The sequence below is a fragment of the Vanessa atalanta genome, chromosome 1 (assembly GCF_905147765.1).
Source record: "Vanessa atalanta chromosome 1, ilVanAtal1.2, whole genome shotgun sequence".
Taxonomy (NCBI): Eukaryota; Metazoa; Arthropoda; class Insecta; order Lepidoptera; family Nymphalidae; genus Vanessa; species Vanessa atalanta.
In genome coordinates, this window is record NC_061871.1 from 13,395,024 (window position 1) to 13,413,301 (window position 18,278).

Below are 18,278 nucleotides of genomic sequence, written 5' to 3' on the forward strand. Positions count from 1 at the left end.
ATTTATAAAACTACATTTTTCAGCATTTATTTAGCTTAACATTTATTCTTTATAAAGAAAATCTGTAAGAAATGATCAAAAGTTGCTCATTATACTTTCCTTAGATAATTAGTCGTAATATTTATAATGAAGAATCACATTATTAAGTTTCGCGTCCGTGTAACTACAGCATCGAAATAATTAATAAGGCTCATTTATTTAGCTTGAAGCAGGTGTTGCAAAATTAATCTAAATTAAAAATTGACTTTAATTTTCTTTTCATTTTTTATTTACACTAAGTTTTGACATTAGAAAAACCACTTTGTATCCACATTTATATTAAAAAGATCCATAGTTTAATGATTGAACGCTCTAATCTAAAACTGTCAACAAACCGATTTGAAATAAAAGCATTATATAGCTCGTTTATTGAGGAAGCCGAGCAGTGAGTAAACACTTGAATCAATCTGGCAAACTGTAGCCAGGTACTCATGGGTATGAACCGACGCGTACGGTACGAGTATAATCCAAATTAAACTCGAGTAAAAACACGGAGTACTGTTTGTTGGATGCCTAAATAACGACATAACTTTGATTATTTTTACAAAGAATCCTGAATATGTTGGATAAATTGAGTACCGACGATAGAAATTCGATCACTACTAATAGCGTTATCGTCGCCGCAGATCACACTGTGCACGGTGGGGTACGGCGATATGGTCCCGCAAACTTGGCAAGGGAAATTCATAGCCTCCTTTTGCGCACTTCTCGGAATATCGTTCTTCGCTCTCCCTGCTGTGAGTGTCATTAATAATTATCTTAATGATAGATTGATAAAATAAAAATAAAAAAAATATTCAAATTTTGTTTGTACGAGTAATTCAGAATTAATATGCAGAAATACAACAAAAAAAAAAGCAAGTAAGTAAATGATAATAATAACGTATCTCCAAACAGGGTATTCTAGGTTCAGGTTTTGCTTTAAAAGTACAACAACAGCAAAGACAAAAACACATGATTCGAAGACGGCAACCAGCCGCGACGCTCATCCAGGCTTTATGGAGATGCTACGCGGCGGATGAACATTCTATGAGTGTAGCGACTTGGAAAATCCATCAAGTGCCACTTCCCAGTCCGCAAACAAGGTACGTAATGTTGCGTGTGAACCTTAATTACAATAAACAACAGTTGATCCAGTTATTTTCTAATTAAGAAAAACCCAGTAATGTTTATTTGATCAATCAATAAAATAGTTCTTTATATTTAAAATAATTCTTTATACATAAGAGGAAGTTTGAAAGTGGCACCGGTAACCGAGAAGCTATCTGGAAACCGGCTGTCTTGGTATAGGCGTGATATGCAGAGGAATGAGGACCATGCTGTGAGAAAGGTTTTGAGTATGGATGTGGATGGATATAGAGGTAGAGGACGACCCAAGAAACGATGGATGGATTGTGTGAAAGACGATATGGTTAGAAATAATGTTACTTGTGAGATGACGTCTGACAGAGAAGTATAGAAGAAGAAGAAATGCTGCGCCGACCCAAGTAAAATTGGGATAAGGGCAGGAGGATGATGATGAGTTCTTTATAATTATTATAACTAAATGATTTCATGTTGTGATTCACCAATCCCAACATTTTAAATTAAAAATAATGTCAAATTAATATTATTTCTATACTACTATTTCTCGTCTAAACTTCACTTGTCATACTATAGTATTTTGTTTTATATCGCTGATTTCTTTATTCAGCTTAAATCGTAATATGGTCATGTAAACTAGACATATATAATTTAGTCCTTGCCTAAATGTTCATCTGCAAAGTAGAGACTTCGGTCTTAAGTTAAGGAGAATATGCGACCACGCCAATCCATTGCGGATTGCTGTGTACACGTGTGACAAATCTTCATTCGACACTACAGATTTATCAGTATATTATCATCATTATACAAATGTATTATAAATTCATATTAAGTACGTGAAAAGCGTCAATAGCGCAATGGTTTACGGGCAGCAATGGTTAATTTAATGCATTGCAAATACTCTCTGTAAAAGAAACGTAAAGTTACTTAATCGTTCCCACGACCGTTACGTTAAGATCTACGTGTTCTATCACCTAAGCCGTCTCGGCTACGCTCTTGCAAACTATAACTGGATTGAACTCGCACTGGTTACGTAAATTGAAGTATAATAAATTACCAAAATAATCATGACTAGATAACTAATAGCTAGATATGGATAGCTTTGCGACAACCAATATAGATTATACGACCTAATATGTACTAGAATTAGTCTTCATAGCCAATTAAAAAGACCTATGGTGCTGATTTATACGCCTGGCTGTCTAATAATTTTAAAATCAATCAACTTGTGTAAAAATAATATAGCACACATAAATATCGTTCTGTGTGTCTCCTCAATAAAAATAAAACAGGAAAAACTCTTTTAAAAAAATCTTTTTTCGTTTTTGTTACAAAAATGCATTTAATGAGTTTGATACTATTAATATACTCAACATGTTGCTTACCTAAGTCGTATCTTTAACATAATATTGAACCACACTTCAGTAAAGTTTAAGAGGGTACCTATTCATTATTATATTTTTTGTGAAATCTGTTCTAGACAACAAATTACAAGTACGCACGATACTATATAGTATATAACAATATATGTATGTATATATACATTTATTCATCAAAAATATTTATCGTCTGATGGCGTTTTAAATAAAGACACTTCGTTTGTTTGTCGTAATCTTAACTAAAAAAGAATGACCGTTATACACGTTTGACAGTCGGGTTATGAGTGCATCATTCAAGAACAATGCTTCCTTTGTGTCGCGGTTGCCGACGATTCGCCGACACAAGAGTACATCCCTGCACTCCCCCGCGCCACACTCCAAACCCGCGCATCGATACGACGTCAACGCCAGTGCGGAAAACCTTGGTAAGCTTTTAATGTCAGTTTAATCACAAATTACGACTACAGTCTCCACTGATCAGACTAAGTGTCTCATTAAGCTTACACATTATTTTTAACAATATTTCGTTGTTTTTACCACATTCTCACATAACAATAACTACCTGCAAAATAATCTTAACCAATTAAAAATCATATTAAACATTTTAGCGCACATGTTAGTGAATTATAAACGACAATTCGAATGTATTGCGAATATAGTTGCACTAAAACTGTTTAATTAAGATAATATAACTACTTGAATACTGATGCTGAACAAACGCTGAATAATACATAAAATTAAACCTGAATACATCAAGAACCACATAATTATTAAATATCATTTAAAAGTTCGTCATTCAAACATAATTAGGTACATCAAACTATGTGACAGACTCAAATCACCATAAAATATTCATAGTGCTGCCACCCGATTAGGCCTTTTTTATTCGACCAGTTCGAATGCACCATTGGTAACAAAATTATTATTATAAATATATACTGTAAGATTAACATAGACACTGCGTCAATTTATTTCAGAAATTAAGACTCAAAATTAAGCTGTTTCGATAAAGTGAAGTATGATAGTCAGATGAGTATTATCCATTAATTGATAATGTTAAAAATGGCAGTCCTTTCTACAAATAACTATAACAGTAACGATATACTGCATCAAACCACTCAATGTTTCAAAACAATAACACAACAACGATTGATTGAATAGTAACGAAATACATTTTCGAATTCAAGCTAGAAGACACGAACCGAAGCAACAGTTTGACTCGCGATTGTAAGCCACATCAATACATACTATATATATAGAGCTCAACAATAATATATTTTTTGTGAAATGGAGCGTGACATGATATTGCCCTGTTTCATAGATAATCGTACACCGAGCGGGGACCATGCGTGTTGTCTACTCCATTGTTGGAAAAGCTGCTTTCAAGGTTCTATTCTTCATCTTTTAGACGGCACTATGGCATGACAGTTACAGTCGAAAAACTTTGCTGCGTTTCTTATTAATTCTTATTAGTAAAAACTTTTCAGAAATGTGAATACACGAAAAGCGAATATGTAAACGACGTAGCTCCATTGATACCGGAGAGAATATTCGACTTCCGGCGATAATGGCTGCGTCTTTTAGCTCAAGACACGATTGCTGATATCCTACCTTCTATTTCTTTCTTTTTTCACTTTTTAAAATAAAAATGCACCCGCGTAGTTAAGATATCGCTTCGATATTACATGACATTGCAACAACATTGCAACAGAAGCTTTACATACCTACTTACGATGAAGTAACAAAGCGGCTTCTAAACTTTATAATCGCTTCCGCGTAAGTGCTAAGATAGTCCTGTCGTTAATATAAGGCAATATGCAAGGAATGCATAACTTGCGTTCGTTTAGCATCATAGAGCGCGGTTCACACTAACGATTTTTTGAATTTTTGAATATATACAATGCGACGTAGCGTACCTGATTTTACTGGAATGGCTTCATTTTAGCTTATCTTTTTGTTCGATTCAATTTATAAAACATTAAAACAACTAAGTAAATAAACACCGCTTTGCATTTGTTATGCATGTGAACTAGTTTATAGGAGACATGTATAAATTACGTCTATTCAGAAGGATAGATAACATGTGTCAGCATAACGCATTCTTAGGTTTCAAAACTGTGTCAGAGTCTGCCTGTCTTAGCTATGTCTTAGGTCTCTTGTCTTTTGAACAGGCAAGTAAATAAATAAAACAACTACATTAATATAAACCATTATCGTAATTCATGTTATAACATCTAAAAATTCCGACAGGACTAACAAAATAAACATTTAGGAGAATGATACGATCAAGTAATTTACTCTAAGACAACCTTCAGACAAAGTAATTGGAAGACAAGCGGCCAATCGTAAATCAGACTTGGGGATATCCTAGAGCTTTGAATAAATATAGTATACCATACTAGATAGAGTAAATTATAAACGTAGAATTAAAAATATAATACACGACTAAAAAAAAGGTTTTATATGGGTATGGCACTATCATGGTACAGACATTTAATTAAAAGGGACGTATTTCACATTATAAGAAGAGTGTTAGGTACGAATATAAAAAGCTACGAAGTAAACGTAAGACCGAAGAAATTTTGGAATTTTAATAGGCTTGTGTGTGGGGTGAGACTTGATAGGAATTAAGTAACTGAAATTAAAATTTTAAACAGAGATGAATGGCATAAGAAAAAAATGGGATAAGGAATCCAACAGCTTAAGCTATTTTATCTGCTATGCCATTATGAAATCCATCGAAATCACAATGGCTATTCTTAATGAAGAAGTTTCCTTAATTACGGTACAATTTTGGTATCATTAATTGGATGTGAACTTTATAATTATTATCCTTTTACCACTCTCACGTCTGTCAAAAAATATAAGAACAGTTTTAATATTACATAAAATTACGGAAAACTTAATTTTTTTTTTTCATAAGGAAAAATATTTTTCGCATTTAAATGATACGACAAAAAGTTAGAATTCAGTTAGTATTCTTCTGAATAACTTATCATCATACATACATTGCAAAAAATGTCTATACGTTCGCGTCTTTAATAAATATATTTTGTCACGTTGGCATTTTTAAGTATCGTTAATAAACAAATCATTAAAAAAATTGCATTGCATTTCTAGTTAACTTAAAGTAACAAATAATAAATGTTTGAAAAACTAACTTCTGTTTAATCTCATTGTATAAGTAGAAATAACAGATTTATCGACGTGGACGTTAAATCGAAAGATCTACTAATGAAAGCTTTCTTGGATAAAATATACTATAATTTGGAATTATAAAAAAAGACTTTTAGTTAAATTAATTAGGATTATCTTTAAAGTTAATCGTTGTAAAATCTGACTTTGATTAGAGCGAAAATATCAACCAATATTTTATTTTAGATTGGAGTAGCATTTTTACGTAGTTGCATTAATTGTCCGAATACAGCAATAGCTATGCGACCAACATGGTAACATCTGTTTTATTTGGCCAGCCAGACCAGTAAATGAGCCACCTGATGCTAAGTTATCACCTCACACATAGATATTGGCACTGTTACAAGTTTAAACCATTTCTTACACCGCATCAAACTGATGCCAAAAATGAGATCTATGATGTTACGTCCCTCGTGTCTTTAATTAAATCGGCTCACTCACCCTTCAAACCGGACCACATCAATATTGTTTAGCGTTAGAATAATTTGTGAGAGGGAGGTACCCACCCAGGCGGGTCGGTAGTAAGCCCTACTAATGTTTATTATGCTAAGTACAAGCAAATAAAATTATTTTTGGTTTTGACTGTAGAGGGAAAATGTGAGGGTCCGAGATTTGTGGTACTTGATGGTTAATGGCTTCTTCTGTCCTACACCTTATTTTTGCCATAACAATTCCCACCATGAGGTGTAAATTATTATTGTCATTTGCGTCACGCCTTTGCCTTCAAATCAAGTTCATGTCATAGTTTCAAAACCTGTTTCTAACGTATTATAGTAATAAAATCGGAACAATAGATAATATTGAACACGTTGTCATTAAAAATGTATTTATCGTAAAAACAAAAACCGAAATAAATAAAATAAACTTATAAATAAGAATATTTCATACTTTAAATCAATACGTTGTCAGTGAATATAATTAACATATGATTTAGATATCTATTTATATGATTTTGATACTAAATTTGAAATATTATTGATCTGTTGAGAAGCATACTGAAACTATAGTCCTTACATATTACTTCAATATCTTGTGAAATATAGCTTGATGTAGGAAATGATTGACAGTGATAAAAATCAAATGGACAAAACACGTGTTGATGAATAATATAGAGAAAATAACGAGGTGAGCAAAAGAGAGCGCTGACGCGATCACTGTGGTTAGGTTTACCGATGCCGTAACATACGAAGGCACCATACACGGCACGGTGAGTAACTAAGGATCGATATAATGAAAATGCAATGCAGTTATAAAGTAAAAAAGAAAAAAAAAGTAAGAGCCATAAATGGGCTAAGGCCTCCTTTTTGACGAGAAGCTCATTTCACCATGCTGATCCCTCGATTTATGCAAATATCTTACTATCTTAGGTAAGGCGTTCACGATAATGACACTAAAACTTAAAATTCTATTAGATTTGTCTGTTTTAAAATATTTCCCTTTATATATTTGTCTTAAATAACACGCTAATTATGAAAACTAATAGCTGAATTCATAATCAACTCCATTATTTCAAAAAACCGAAAACATAAGGTTTTATACTAATTCCGATCAATTTATTGAAGCAAAATCATTTCAATAAAATTACTTTATGCGGTTCAATGATTGAATCACGAATACTCCAGAAATGTTTTACAAAGAACGTTTACCCTTGGTATATATTTGATACGTTAACATTGAAAATTGTCGTCTACTGCCTTCCTTCATTCGAACATTAAATAAAGAAAAAAAATATGAATTTCAAAAAAGGGCCACACGATTGACGTTATCTTAATAATAAATATAGACTTGATTTTAGTATTGAGCCAGTATTACATAACTTTGAATTAAATTCTGTTAAGCATTAATCTCTAAAGTCAACGATTACAAATCCGACAGTTATTTGATTATCTCGTATATATACTCTTTATTGGCTCTTATGATTGGAAGGGATGATGCATGGGTCGCTGGCAATACACTATTGCCGAATAAAATGTCGTCATCTCTAATACTGTGCAAAGACATTTATTTTGTTTCCAAAATATATTGGTCAGATCTATATTTATCTACGATAGCTTAAGGATAAAAGAAGATTTTATTTTTCTTTTATCTTAGGTTGAATATTATTACCATTTCATATTGGTACATAACCATAAATTATGATAGGGTAACACTGTCACAAGACAAGAACAGATTTTCAAAATGAATACTAAACTTGATGATATATTTAATTACAACACCATGTGACTTGATTATGAATTCAATTTACCACAATTTTTCCATTACATATTTTTTCTTGGAAATAGATTTTCCCTAGCATGTACCTATAAGCATAGATATGTCTTATATCTAAAGTGTAATTTTGATTATTTTCTATAGGATAAATACCACTAAATTTTAATTTTCCCATTCATGTTTGTCTAATCAAATATTCAGTATAATTCGAGAAATATTCTAATTTTAAAAAGCTGTTTTTTGTTTGTACAAATCATTTCAAAGGAAACAAATAATGGAGTTCATCGTTAACAGTTGAAGTTTTCAAGTAGCCCTCAATATTAACTTGTAAAATAATTTAAAGAAAACTACTCATTGAATTTAAAAACCTAGCACATGAAGAACTTTTCCTATTTCAAAAATTAAAAAAAATATAAACTTAGCGATTACGTACACCTGTGTAAGAAAGAGATAACAAATCGATCGATAGTTTGCTTAGACATTAAGTGGCAACCACTGCATTGACCTCATTATTTAGGTGTTTCTTTACTGCAGTGAAACGGATTAGCGAAGTTAATGAATTATAATTATAATATGTACACGTTAAACGTTAATGGTTATTAATTACATACAAAACTTTGCAAATACGTTAATTCTTTAAAATAGAAAACAAATAAACTCGAGTGTTCTCAGCGTTCGTAATTACTTAAATATTTTTTTTGTCAATCATATAAAAGAATATGTATTACGATTCTATTTTGGCTATAAAATTTGTATTGAAAGTTATAAAAGCCATTGTTATTTCCGATAAAAAACGTTTTCATAAAAATTATTATTATTCTTGAAAATTCGATTTGAATAAAAGCGTGTCTATTTTATATGTGATGCCCACACATGAATTAAAAAAAAACGTTTATTTATTTTTCTTTTAATATGAGGGTTATATGGTGTCACTGTGCTTCTATCCTCTCGTCAAACCCTTTCATTTGATACCCATATCAAAGAATTGCTATGGAAATGATGAATCGTCATTTTGTAGCGTCCATCATATTGAATTTAAAATGACGTCATTTACTTAATCGTGCATTGTCACGAGTAATAAATGTGTGTGCAAACTTTCAACTCAATCGAAAACAGGGAAATAGATCAAATTTAACTTAAAAGAAATGAATACGAACTCGGATCAGGTGAAACCTAATAAAATCTTGTTAAATCAATTAAATCATAAATAAGTATTTTATATTGATGCTTTCAGAGCATAATAATTAAACAATATATTAAAATGTATAAATCATTAAACACAATAATTATTAAATCTCATAAAATATTAAATGTTTAAAACAATCTAAATTACATGAATAATTTATTTAACGAATTAACCCAAGACGAACTAAGATATAGCAAAAGTGCAATGCTCAAAAAAAAATATGAACCTAACCTTTCTACTTTAGACAATCATTATTTATATATATTGTGATACAACAATAAGAAATCTTTGGTAGTAAGTGTTTTGGGAAACAGTCCAAACTTTATTTGAATATATTTCCAAATAATTTTCATTGTAGCACTACAAATGTTAAAGCTTTTTGATTCAACCTTTGTCTTAATTAGACACAAAAGATATCACGAGGGAGTAGGTCAGCCATATTATATTAAAAGTATTTGTTCAATGCATAATAGTACACAGACAGCGTATTGACAGGCAGACGGGCGTATTTGACAGAATTCTGGATCGTATAAACGACAAGAAATTAGGTTGTATAGCGAACATTTAATTATTGGCTTAAGTAGGCATCCGCAACAGCATTTGAAAAGTTTACCGGGGACCTCGTTAAGCTGGATACATAATAGAATGGGTCCAGTGTTGAAGTGAGCGTATGTATGCGTTGGCAGGCGCGACGAACGGCCGGTCAGGGCGCACTCGACCCATCAACCCTTCCTTCAGCGAGGACTCAGTGGCCGAGACGGCGCTCTCCAAGAAAAACTCCGACGGTAAGAGCTAAAGAGGCTAAAAATATTTCCATCTAAAACAAAACCTCTTCGTCTAACGACATGCTCTCACTGTCGCTTCCGAGTAGAAAATTACTATAAACGTTATTATATGTACAGACTTGCGTTAATAGCGTAACTGTAACGCTATTTCATCGGAAAATAACTAAAATAATTGTTACTAAATTATTATAAGACTAAATTTAACTAATCATTTTTAAATAAAAGTAATCGCAACTTCAACCTTATTTTAGGCACCTGTACATATTTTCGTACTTCGGAAATGTATATTTCTTAATCTTGTATAACAACATATGTAAATCTCAAGCGAGCTGATATACCATGTAAGTATATAAGGAGAAGGTGTTATAAATCACATCTATCTATCATTGGATTGTTTAGCATCAGTAGTTATTTAATTATTGGCTACATTAAAAAGAAAAAAATCCTAAACATAATCAATGACTTAAATTAATAATTAAAAGTAAATTATTTAATAAAATTAACTGAAAATAAAATTATTTGAAACAAAACCAGAAAATATAAAATGAGGACAGCGGTTCAATACTTATATCATTTTCATAACTAAAAAAAACTTTAAATAAAGTTTACAAGTAATCATTAAAAACATTATTAATTTATTGTATTATTTGCAGGTAGTTAGTGTTAATTTATTACTATTACACGTAAATGTAACAAATCTATTATATAAATAGAGAAAACCAGGATTACAAATTATAATACAATTAAAATAAAATAAAAGAACGAGCAGGGTAATTTTGAAAATACATTATCTTATTAGAAATTTCTGGAGCCGGTAATTTGTGAACAAAATTTCAGCTCTATTGGTTGGTGGCTTAAAATGCAGCTGTAAATTTTGACACTTGACCCACAGATATAGTTAGGTATATTATAACAAGGTGATTTTAGCACGCGTTCGCGCAAGCTAACTTTGGCAAGCAAATACTGGAAAATTTATAATTTTAATCTATCAAAGTAAACTATTTTTTCAAATTATCTATTTTTGCTCGGATATGGTTATAATAATTTTAAATTAAAAAATAAAAAGTGAGAATCAGTGACAGGCGAGACTAGAGTAACCCTATACCTCGCATTAATGACAACAAACATATTAGAAAATAAATACAAAGGGAACAAAGAATACATTTAGACGCTTAATAAATTCTATAAAAATTCTGATATATATTCATTAAAAACAATAAATCAGGAGTTATTGTTAGCCTTTGCTTCATTGGCTTACACGAACAAATATCACACTACTACTAATCCATTGCGCTCAAAACGAGTAAGCCGTAGATTCTTGACCAATTCTTCATATAAACATAATTAAATTTTAGTTCGACACGAACTATAGCTAGTAGCGAATACGTTGGTAAATTCTTTCATCAAATATAACTGATTCAGAACCAGTATCGAATAAACAGTTTATATAATTAGAAGTATGATTTAATAATATCATACTAGGTATATCTATGTTTTAATGAATTAAGCTGTTATATATATATGTAGGTATTCCAAACACACGCTTTAAAGCTTTGTCACAGATAAAGATTCTCGAGACATTGCAGGTTTAATATTTTTTTCAATATTTAATATTGTCTCTTAGAAGTTATATAATGTAACTTTCTAACTTTAGTTACAATAAAATTAATTAAACTGGCTTAGTAACATTTTTAATCTATTATCATAATGATGTCAGGACATATTAATTACACATTTATTAAAATTTGCTTCTTAAAACCATAACCATATTTATTACAATACAGCAAATAAAGCTTTGAAATTATTTATAAAATGATTAGAGGAATGTTCTAACAATATGCAACGATAGTTAGTAAATACTGTCATTTTGTCATGTGTTACCTACTTTGATCATCGAGACTTTAGAAGCTATGAATAATGTATGGTAAAAACTATAATTCGTTTTATTCAGCCGTTGTATCGCATTGATTAATTGTTTAAATAAAAGTATACAAAATAAATATAAAAATTATAAAATATTTAATCATTATTCAAATTATTAAAATTATATTATTTATAACGAATAAAATGCAGTTTAATTATAATGTAAATCGTAACAGCAACAAAAGAGCATAATTTCCGCTCGATCGGTTGGATGAAACTAGTACATATAAAATTCAGTTGCTAGATTCAACCAATTCGAACTAATACGGGAACGTAAATAAAACCTTTTTGCAAAAATTTTACATATCTAGTTGAGATCTATTTTGCGAGTTTTTTTTTTCATTTACTTCGACCAGTAACACAAAATGTAATGTAATTAACTGTATGTTATTATTAATCGTTTAAAAAAATATTTGAATTAGGTAAGAAGTTGCTTCAAAATATATAACAATCATGTATGCCATTCAATTTAAAATAGTGATTGCACTGCCGATAATACTTAAAATATGCTAGAACTCATTATATTAACAAAAATGTTAAAATCAAACCAGAACCTTTCCAATCTGCTTTTGCTATATTGCTTACAATAATAGCTTAAAAAATATTTACGCGTTTCGACATTTCCTCGTTTTCTGAACGAAACCGAAAATGTACAGCGCTATTAAAATGCCATTGTGGTAATAAATACCGATATATTATGTTTTTCTTTTTACTAAACTAATCGAATAGAATAAATATAATATATAAAAGATTAAAAATTCAATAAGTAACTAAATCTAAATAATTACTGTAATCTAAACTTTGTAAACTTGTGTTAATTTATTGATTATGCATTATTAGTAATTTCTCTTGCTTTTAAAATTTCATTTATGATTTTGTTATAACCTTTATTTATGAACTGATAATACTCTTATGCTTATGGTAAATTTTATAGTATGATAATATTAACAATTGAATACTTTAAATTTTAAATAAATAAAGAATTCGAGATATTATCTTTATGAATTATAAAATAATTATTTTATAAGAAAATATATAAACTCATTTGAAATTTTATAATAATATAATATCAAAGTTATTTGATTTGGATAAAGTTATAACTAGAATCTATATTACAAGAGTCCAAAGCTCGCCGTGCGACGTCCGCCGCCGCCGTTCCAAGTCCATTATCTTGTTTCAGAAGTTTAATTGAATATTACGTTTTGATGCAGACGAGGACGAGGAGCCGCGTTGCGTCACGTTGACACCGCGTCACAAAGCTGCCATTCGATTTATTAGAAAGGTACGTAATCGAATTATTATTGAGTTATTTCGTTTAAAATTATCTTATCATTACAATAACACTTTACAATTACCAAGGAGTTAATAAATATGGGAAATTTGTAAAATAACGATGTCATAATATATCGAGTCCACAAAGTCGACATTGCACGCAGGCATGAATTCGCAATTCGAGGTAATTAAATGGTGAGCTGCACTCGATTAATATTGTGCAGTCAACTTTACAAAACTAGTTGTAAGCAATGTTGGATTAAATCATTTTATTGCGAATTCCTAGCTAATTCAACTGAAATAGATAGTTTTCAACGGCACTAATGATCTATGATGCCTTCAAGCACTGCAGTGTTGACTTTGGTGCAACATACAATGAATTTTCACTCTACGAGAACATAATTACCTGAAATCAAATATAACATGCATTAAATATAACGAATGTTACACTACAATTACGATTGCAAGATAAATTATTAATAATTTATAAAAAATATTAAATATTATACATTTATGCTCATAAGTTTATTTGTGTTTTTTTGTTAAGAATATTTAGATGTAGATGATAATATTATTTCTATGCAAATATACCTAACTACATTAACATCGTTTCGAGTTTAGTCGTAACACTTGGATAATAAAACAATTTAATATCTGCTTCCAATATTATGAAATTATAAGATGACTATTTATTTTTCTATTAAGAAAATCATTTAAGTGTTGTTATAATTGATTTTCTGTTAAAAAAGTCTTTGGTCGCATTTTAATGTTACGACACGTCCGACGCATAGAGTCTGTATGTATACTGTTCATAAATATATTGTATTCTGTTATTTTTTAATGGACTTTTTTAATATAGAATATAAATATATAGTTTAAGTTTTCAAATATATAGTTTACGTTGTGTAATAGCTTATCCTCGCCTTTTAAACCGAAAAATAAAAAAAATTAAATAACCTTATAGCACATATATACCGAATGCGTCGGAAATATCGATTGACTACGAGTTTATACATATTGTTTGTTTTTAATGCTCTAATTTACTCACTGCTTAATCTAGCTAGGTCAATATTTAAAAGTTATTTCAATGACGTTAGCATAAAAATGAAGAAATAAGGTCTGATATAAAAGGAATTCAGTTCACCTTCTAACCTTTACATTATTAATAAGATGGGTGAAAGAGCGAAGTGAAGTAGTCTTCGAGTCGCGCTTAATTATTTAGCTGTTTACAATGTCCAAACTTTATAGCTTGACCCAAGTTTTCTTTTGAACCTTAGTCTGTTTTCGGTACTGTGATACGTGATTGCTTTTTTATTACTTTTCACCCAAACCTGGGGCTAGCTTCGTTACAATTTTTACTTACGTAAGCCCGAATTTGCGCCAGATGTTTTATAATTAGTATACGGATTAAAAAAACAATCTCGCATTTTTAAGACATTGCCAATAAATTACCTATTTAAGACCGATCGATCGATTTCTTTTTATACGAGGTGAATAAAAAAGAAATCATGCATTAAAACGCAAGGTTAAGACATTTGAAAGATATAAACTTAGGTTTGCAAAAATAGAACACCAATGAAATTATTATTTATAGACGAAGAAGTAAGAATACTTGTCAGCTCGTTATACTTAATCGAACTTAGAGATAAATTTATGACTTTATAAGTGCGTCTTGTGGAATTCTAACAGATGAAGTATTTTGTCGCCCGACGTAAATTTAAGGAAGCATTAAAGCCCTACGACGTTAAGGATGTTATCGAACAGTATTCCGCGGGACACGTCGATCTGCTGGGGCGAGTGAAAAACGTCCAGACTAGGTAGTACACTTCAGGGTTACATTTCAGGCCATGACACTCTATATCTATACGTATAATCGATTTGATGAAAATCAATAGTAAATAATTTTGTTATAGTCATTGATTACAACACATGATTCTATTATTTTATAATATACAGATATCTACTATTGATTTACATATCTGTTTCGCTCATTCGTATGGATTTAGCGCCCCCTTCTCAACACTATTCTACGAACCCTTAAACATTTGCACTTTAGTTTATGTACTACTCTTTGAACCTTATACCCTTTCTTGTCTGGATTATACTTTTAGAACTCTAGTTGAGTAGAAATATTTGCTTAAACTCTACAATACTTTACAAATATTTTAAGTAGCTCAATTTACGTAGTGGTGTGATGTTATATTTAAGTATCGTCTACTTATACAAGGAATCTATTTTTAAGCACCGCTGAAAATCTTCAGTTACGAAAAATCTAAGCAGTATTATATATACGTTTTGTTTTATATTATTACATGAACGTTTTCAGTGGATAAATTATTTTTGTTTGTATGAAAACAATTTTAAAAACTATCATTTGTCGCATATATGTAGTAGACATGTCTTACTTGTCGCAATTTATCCGTGAGTTCGATAGCGTTTATTTTGTAAGCATGACTTTAACACAACAGCGAACGGATTAAAATTTTCCTGTAAATGAGAATACTCATATATTTTAGTTTCTCTGCCATATGCTACAAAACAATCTTTCATCGACTTGTAAGTAGGCACAAACATACCGTATCGCTCAAACTTTGACATCTCGAGCTAGAAATAGCATGAAGCTCCTAAACCAAATGATCGAACTTATGTTGTATCCGAGCTCTATTTAGAAAACATCATGATGTAATTTAAATTGTATATGGATTTTCTTCAAGTAATTAACATGTCTTAAAAATATAAACGGAAACGTATCTAAAGTGTCTTACTCTTGAAACAAGGTATACCTACCTAAATAAGGTAATTCCCGATAAATAAATTCGACATGAGGATTTTTTTATTTCCGTTTAGCTCAAGTATTTTGTCGCACGCAAGAGATTTAGAGAAGCCTTGAAACCTTACGACGTGAAAGATGTGATAGAACAATACTCTTCGGGGCACGCCGATCTTCTTAATCGTACCAAGAACCTTCAGTACAGGTGAGATACGGGATAAAAATACTTTCACCAGTGGTCAAGTTTGAACATGACGTGCCTACTACTCTACTCTGGTTCACTACACATGTTTCAAGAATTCGTCTTTTAAAACAAGTTGGGTCTACTTATTATTGTCTAGTCAATATGAACTACTTATTGAAATATGGCCGAAATAAATGACTAATATTAATAAGAATTTTATTTCTTACAATATTTGTTAATAAGTAAACATTTGGCTATAGAAAAGATCTAAAGACTACAATATATCACTAAACGTTACTTTATTAAATGTCAATGATAAGTTAAGAATGAAATAATGAAACAATTTTGTTTGTTCCTACTTATTTTTAATAAAAGAAATCCGTTTTCTTTGTTTTTGAGCATAAAAACGTTTTTGCCATCGTGTATTATTCCATGAAACCGTAATTTTCCGTTCACTTGTCTACAGATTTAGCTTCTTTTTACAGCACAGCTTTTATTTTTATTTACAAACACGAGTTAACTAAGCACAGTAAGTGTAGATTGTTACAAACTATTCAAGTCTGCTTTGTTCGTCGCACTTCCTTTGCACAAAAAAAAATATTTTTTTGCAAGTTTTGACAAATAATTACAAAATATATGATTGATTTATATTTAAAAAAGAGTAAAAGTGAAAACATATTTCTTTACTGTTAGTGTAAAAGGTCGTAAGTAAAAAATAATTCGTAATTGAAATTTAATACTGCAAAATGTTGTATGCTACTTATATTTTATTTATGAATTTAATTCACTTGGCTCGCGATTCCATTCCATTCACTCCACTGCCATAGAGTTAATTAAGAAATAACTTTTTTTAAGAACGCGAATATGTTTATACAAATACGACAAGATATTATTCAAATGTTCTTCAAGACCCTTTGCTCTAACAGTAACTTTTTTATTTTAAAGAATATCAAGGTCATATAATTAAAAAAGACAATTAATTTGTAACACATAAGATTATACCTTATGAGTATTCAATTTTGTGGGCTATTTTAAGTACATATTTATTATTATAATTATTAATATAACCGAAACCAAATCAATTCTAAATAATGATTGCAAATTTAAACTATTGTTATTGTTATCATTGTACAGAGAAATCCGCTTTCAAGGAGCTCTTGTTTTGTGGTTAGTTTTGGCATAGAAGAGTAAACAAATGTTATTATTGCCGATGTTTTCACGTCTACTCAATCTTGTTCGGATTTCATAATTATGGCATTTATTATTTAACAATGTAATAAAAACGATGAAGTACTCGATAAGTTAAAAGTATTTTTTTTTATTGTTATTAATATATATTCTACAGGTTAGACCAAATTCTTGGCAAGCAAGGCTCAAAGGCTAAAGATGTCTACGCTTCTAAGATTAGCTTAGCTTCCAGAGTAGTTAAAATTGAAAGACAAGTAAGTGCTTAACTTATTTTATTTCAATTATATCCTATCGTGAAGACAAAATGTGATCTTTAATATATGTTTAGGTAGATGACATAGAGAGTAAGTTGGATCATTTATTAGAAATGTACGAAGAAGACAGACGATCTATACGAGGGATTCGTAATGATTTAAATGGAGGTGCAGAAAGCGGTACGTCTGGAGAAGTTCAGCTCCGATTACGCCCAGCATTGACAGAGAAACAATATTCAGAACCGAACTCACCCGTGTCACGTACCTTCGAACAACCCGTTCCAGTCTCAGCGCCGCCGGTTCCGTACAAACGGCCGATGAATCGAGGGTACTCTGATCTAGGAACCAGATTCATGAAAAAGAAAGTCATCGTTAAGTAAGCGCCTCTATGATTTAATATTCATGCAATACGTTTTTCACTAGTACATTACACTAGTCGCTCCTTGCGTTTTTATATTTTTTAAATCAGTCTAATTCTATATAATGTATGTATAATTCTTAATTACTTACTACTTATGGTTAAAACGAATAGACTCTGTAAAATATATGTGAAACATTTTTTTAGAACAGCGTCAAGCCGATGCGAAGAATCGCCGAAAGACGACGAAGTGGTCATAGTGGTACCAACGGATCGAGAGGATACACCTCCTCGTATAATCACCGATAGTTCAGGTATACTGGTTATATTATTAAGTCGCAATAACAAATATAGACTTTTTTAATGTTTGCAACGTATACTCTATTATATTACTCATACAAAATTGAAATATATAACATTTACTTAATCATTTATTTGCATAATACTTAAT

General features: G+C 30.6%; 1 protein-coding gene across 5 annotated transcripts in view; it reads left to right on the top strand.

The window, feature by feature from the left end:
• Positions 1-18,278, top strand: part of LOC125073441 (potassium voltage-gated channel subfamily KQT member 5) — a 50,482-nt gene that overhangs the window by 29,517 nt on the left and 2,687 nt on the right. For 4 of the 5 annotated variants that reach the window (XR_007120054.1, XM_047684389.1, XM_047684583.1 and 1 more), the window contains exons 7-14: positions 666-776; positions 937-1,124; positions 2,775-2,926; positions 13,013-13,083; positions 15,921-16,048; positions 17,373-17,469; positions 17,544-17,845; positions 18,035-18,141. Coding sequence is in view for 4 of the 5 variants with exons in the window: in XM_047684389.1 (XP_047540345.1) it covers positions 666-776; positions 937-1,124; positions 2,775-2,926; positions 13,013-13,083; positions 15,921-16,048; positions 17,373-17,469; positions 17,544-17,845; positions 18,035-18,141 (1,156 nt within the window). In the remaining variant the exon portion in view is untranslated. Of the gene's footprint in view, positions 1-665; positions 777-936; positions 1,125-2,774; positions 2,927-13,012; positions 13,084-14,762; positions 14,891-15,920; positions 16,049-17,372; positions 17,470-17,543; positions 17,846-18,034; positions 18,142-18,278 lie in introns of all 5 variants that reach the window. The other variant, XM_047684310.1, reaches the window with a different exon arrangement.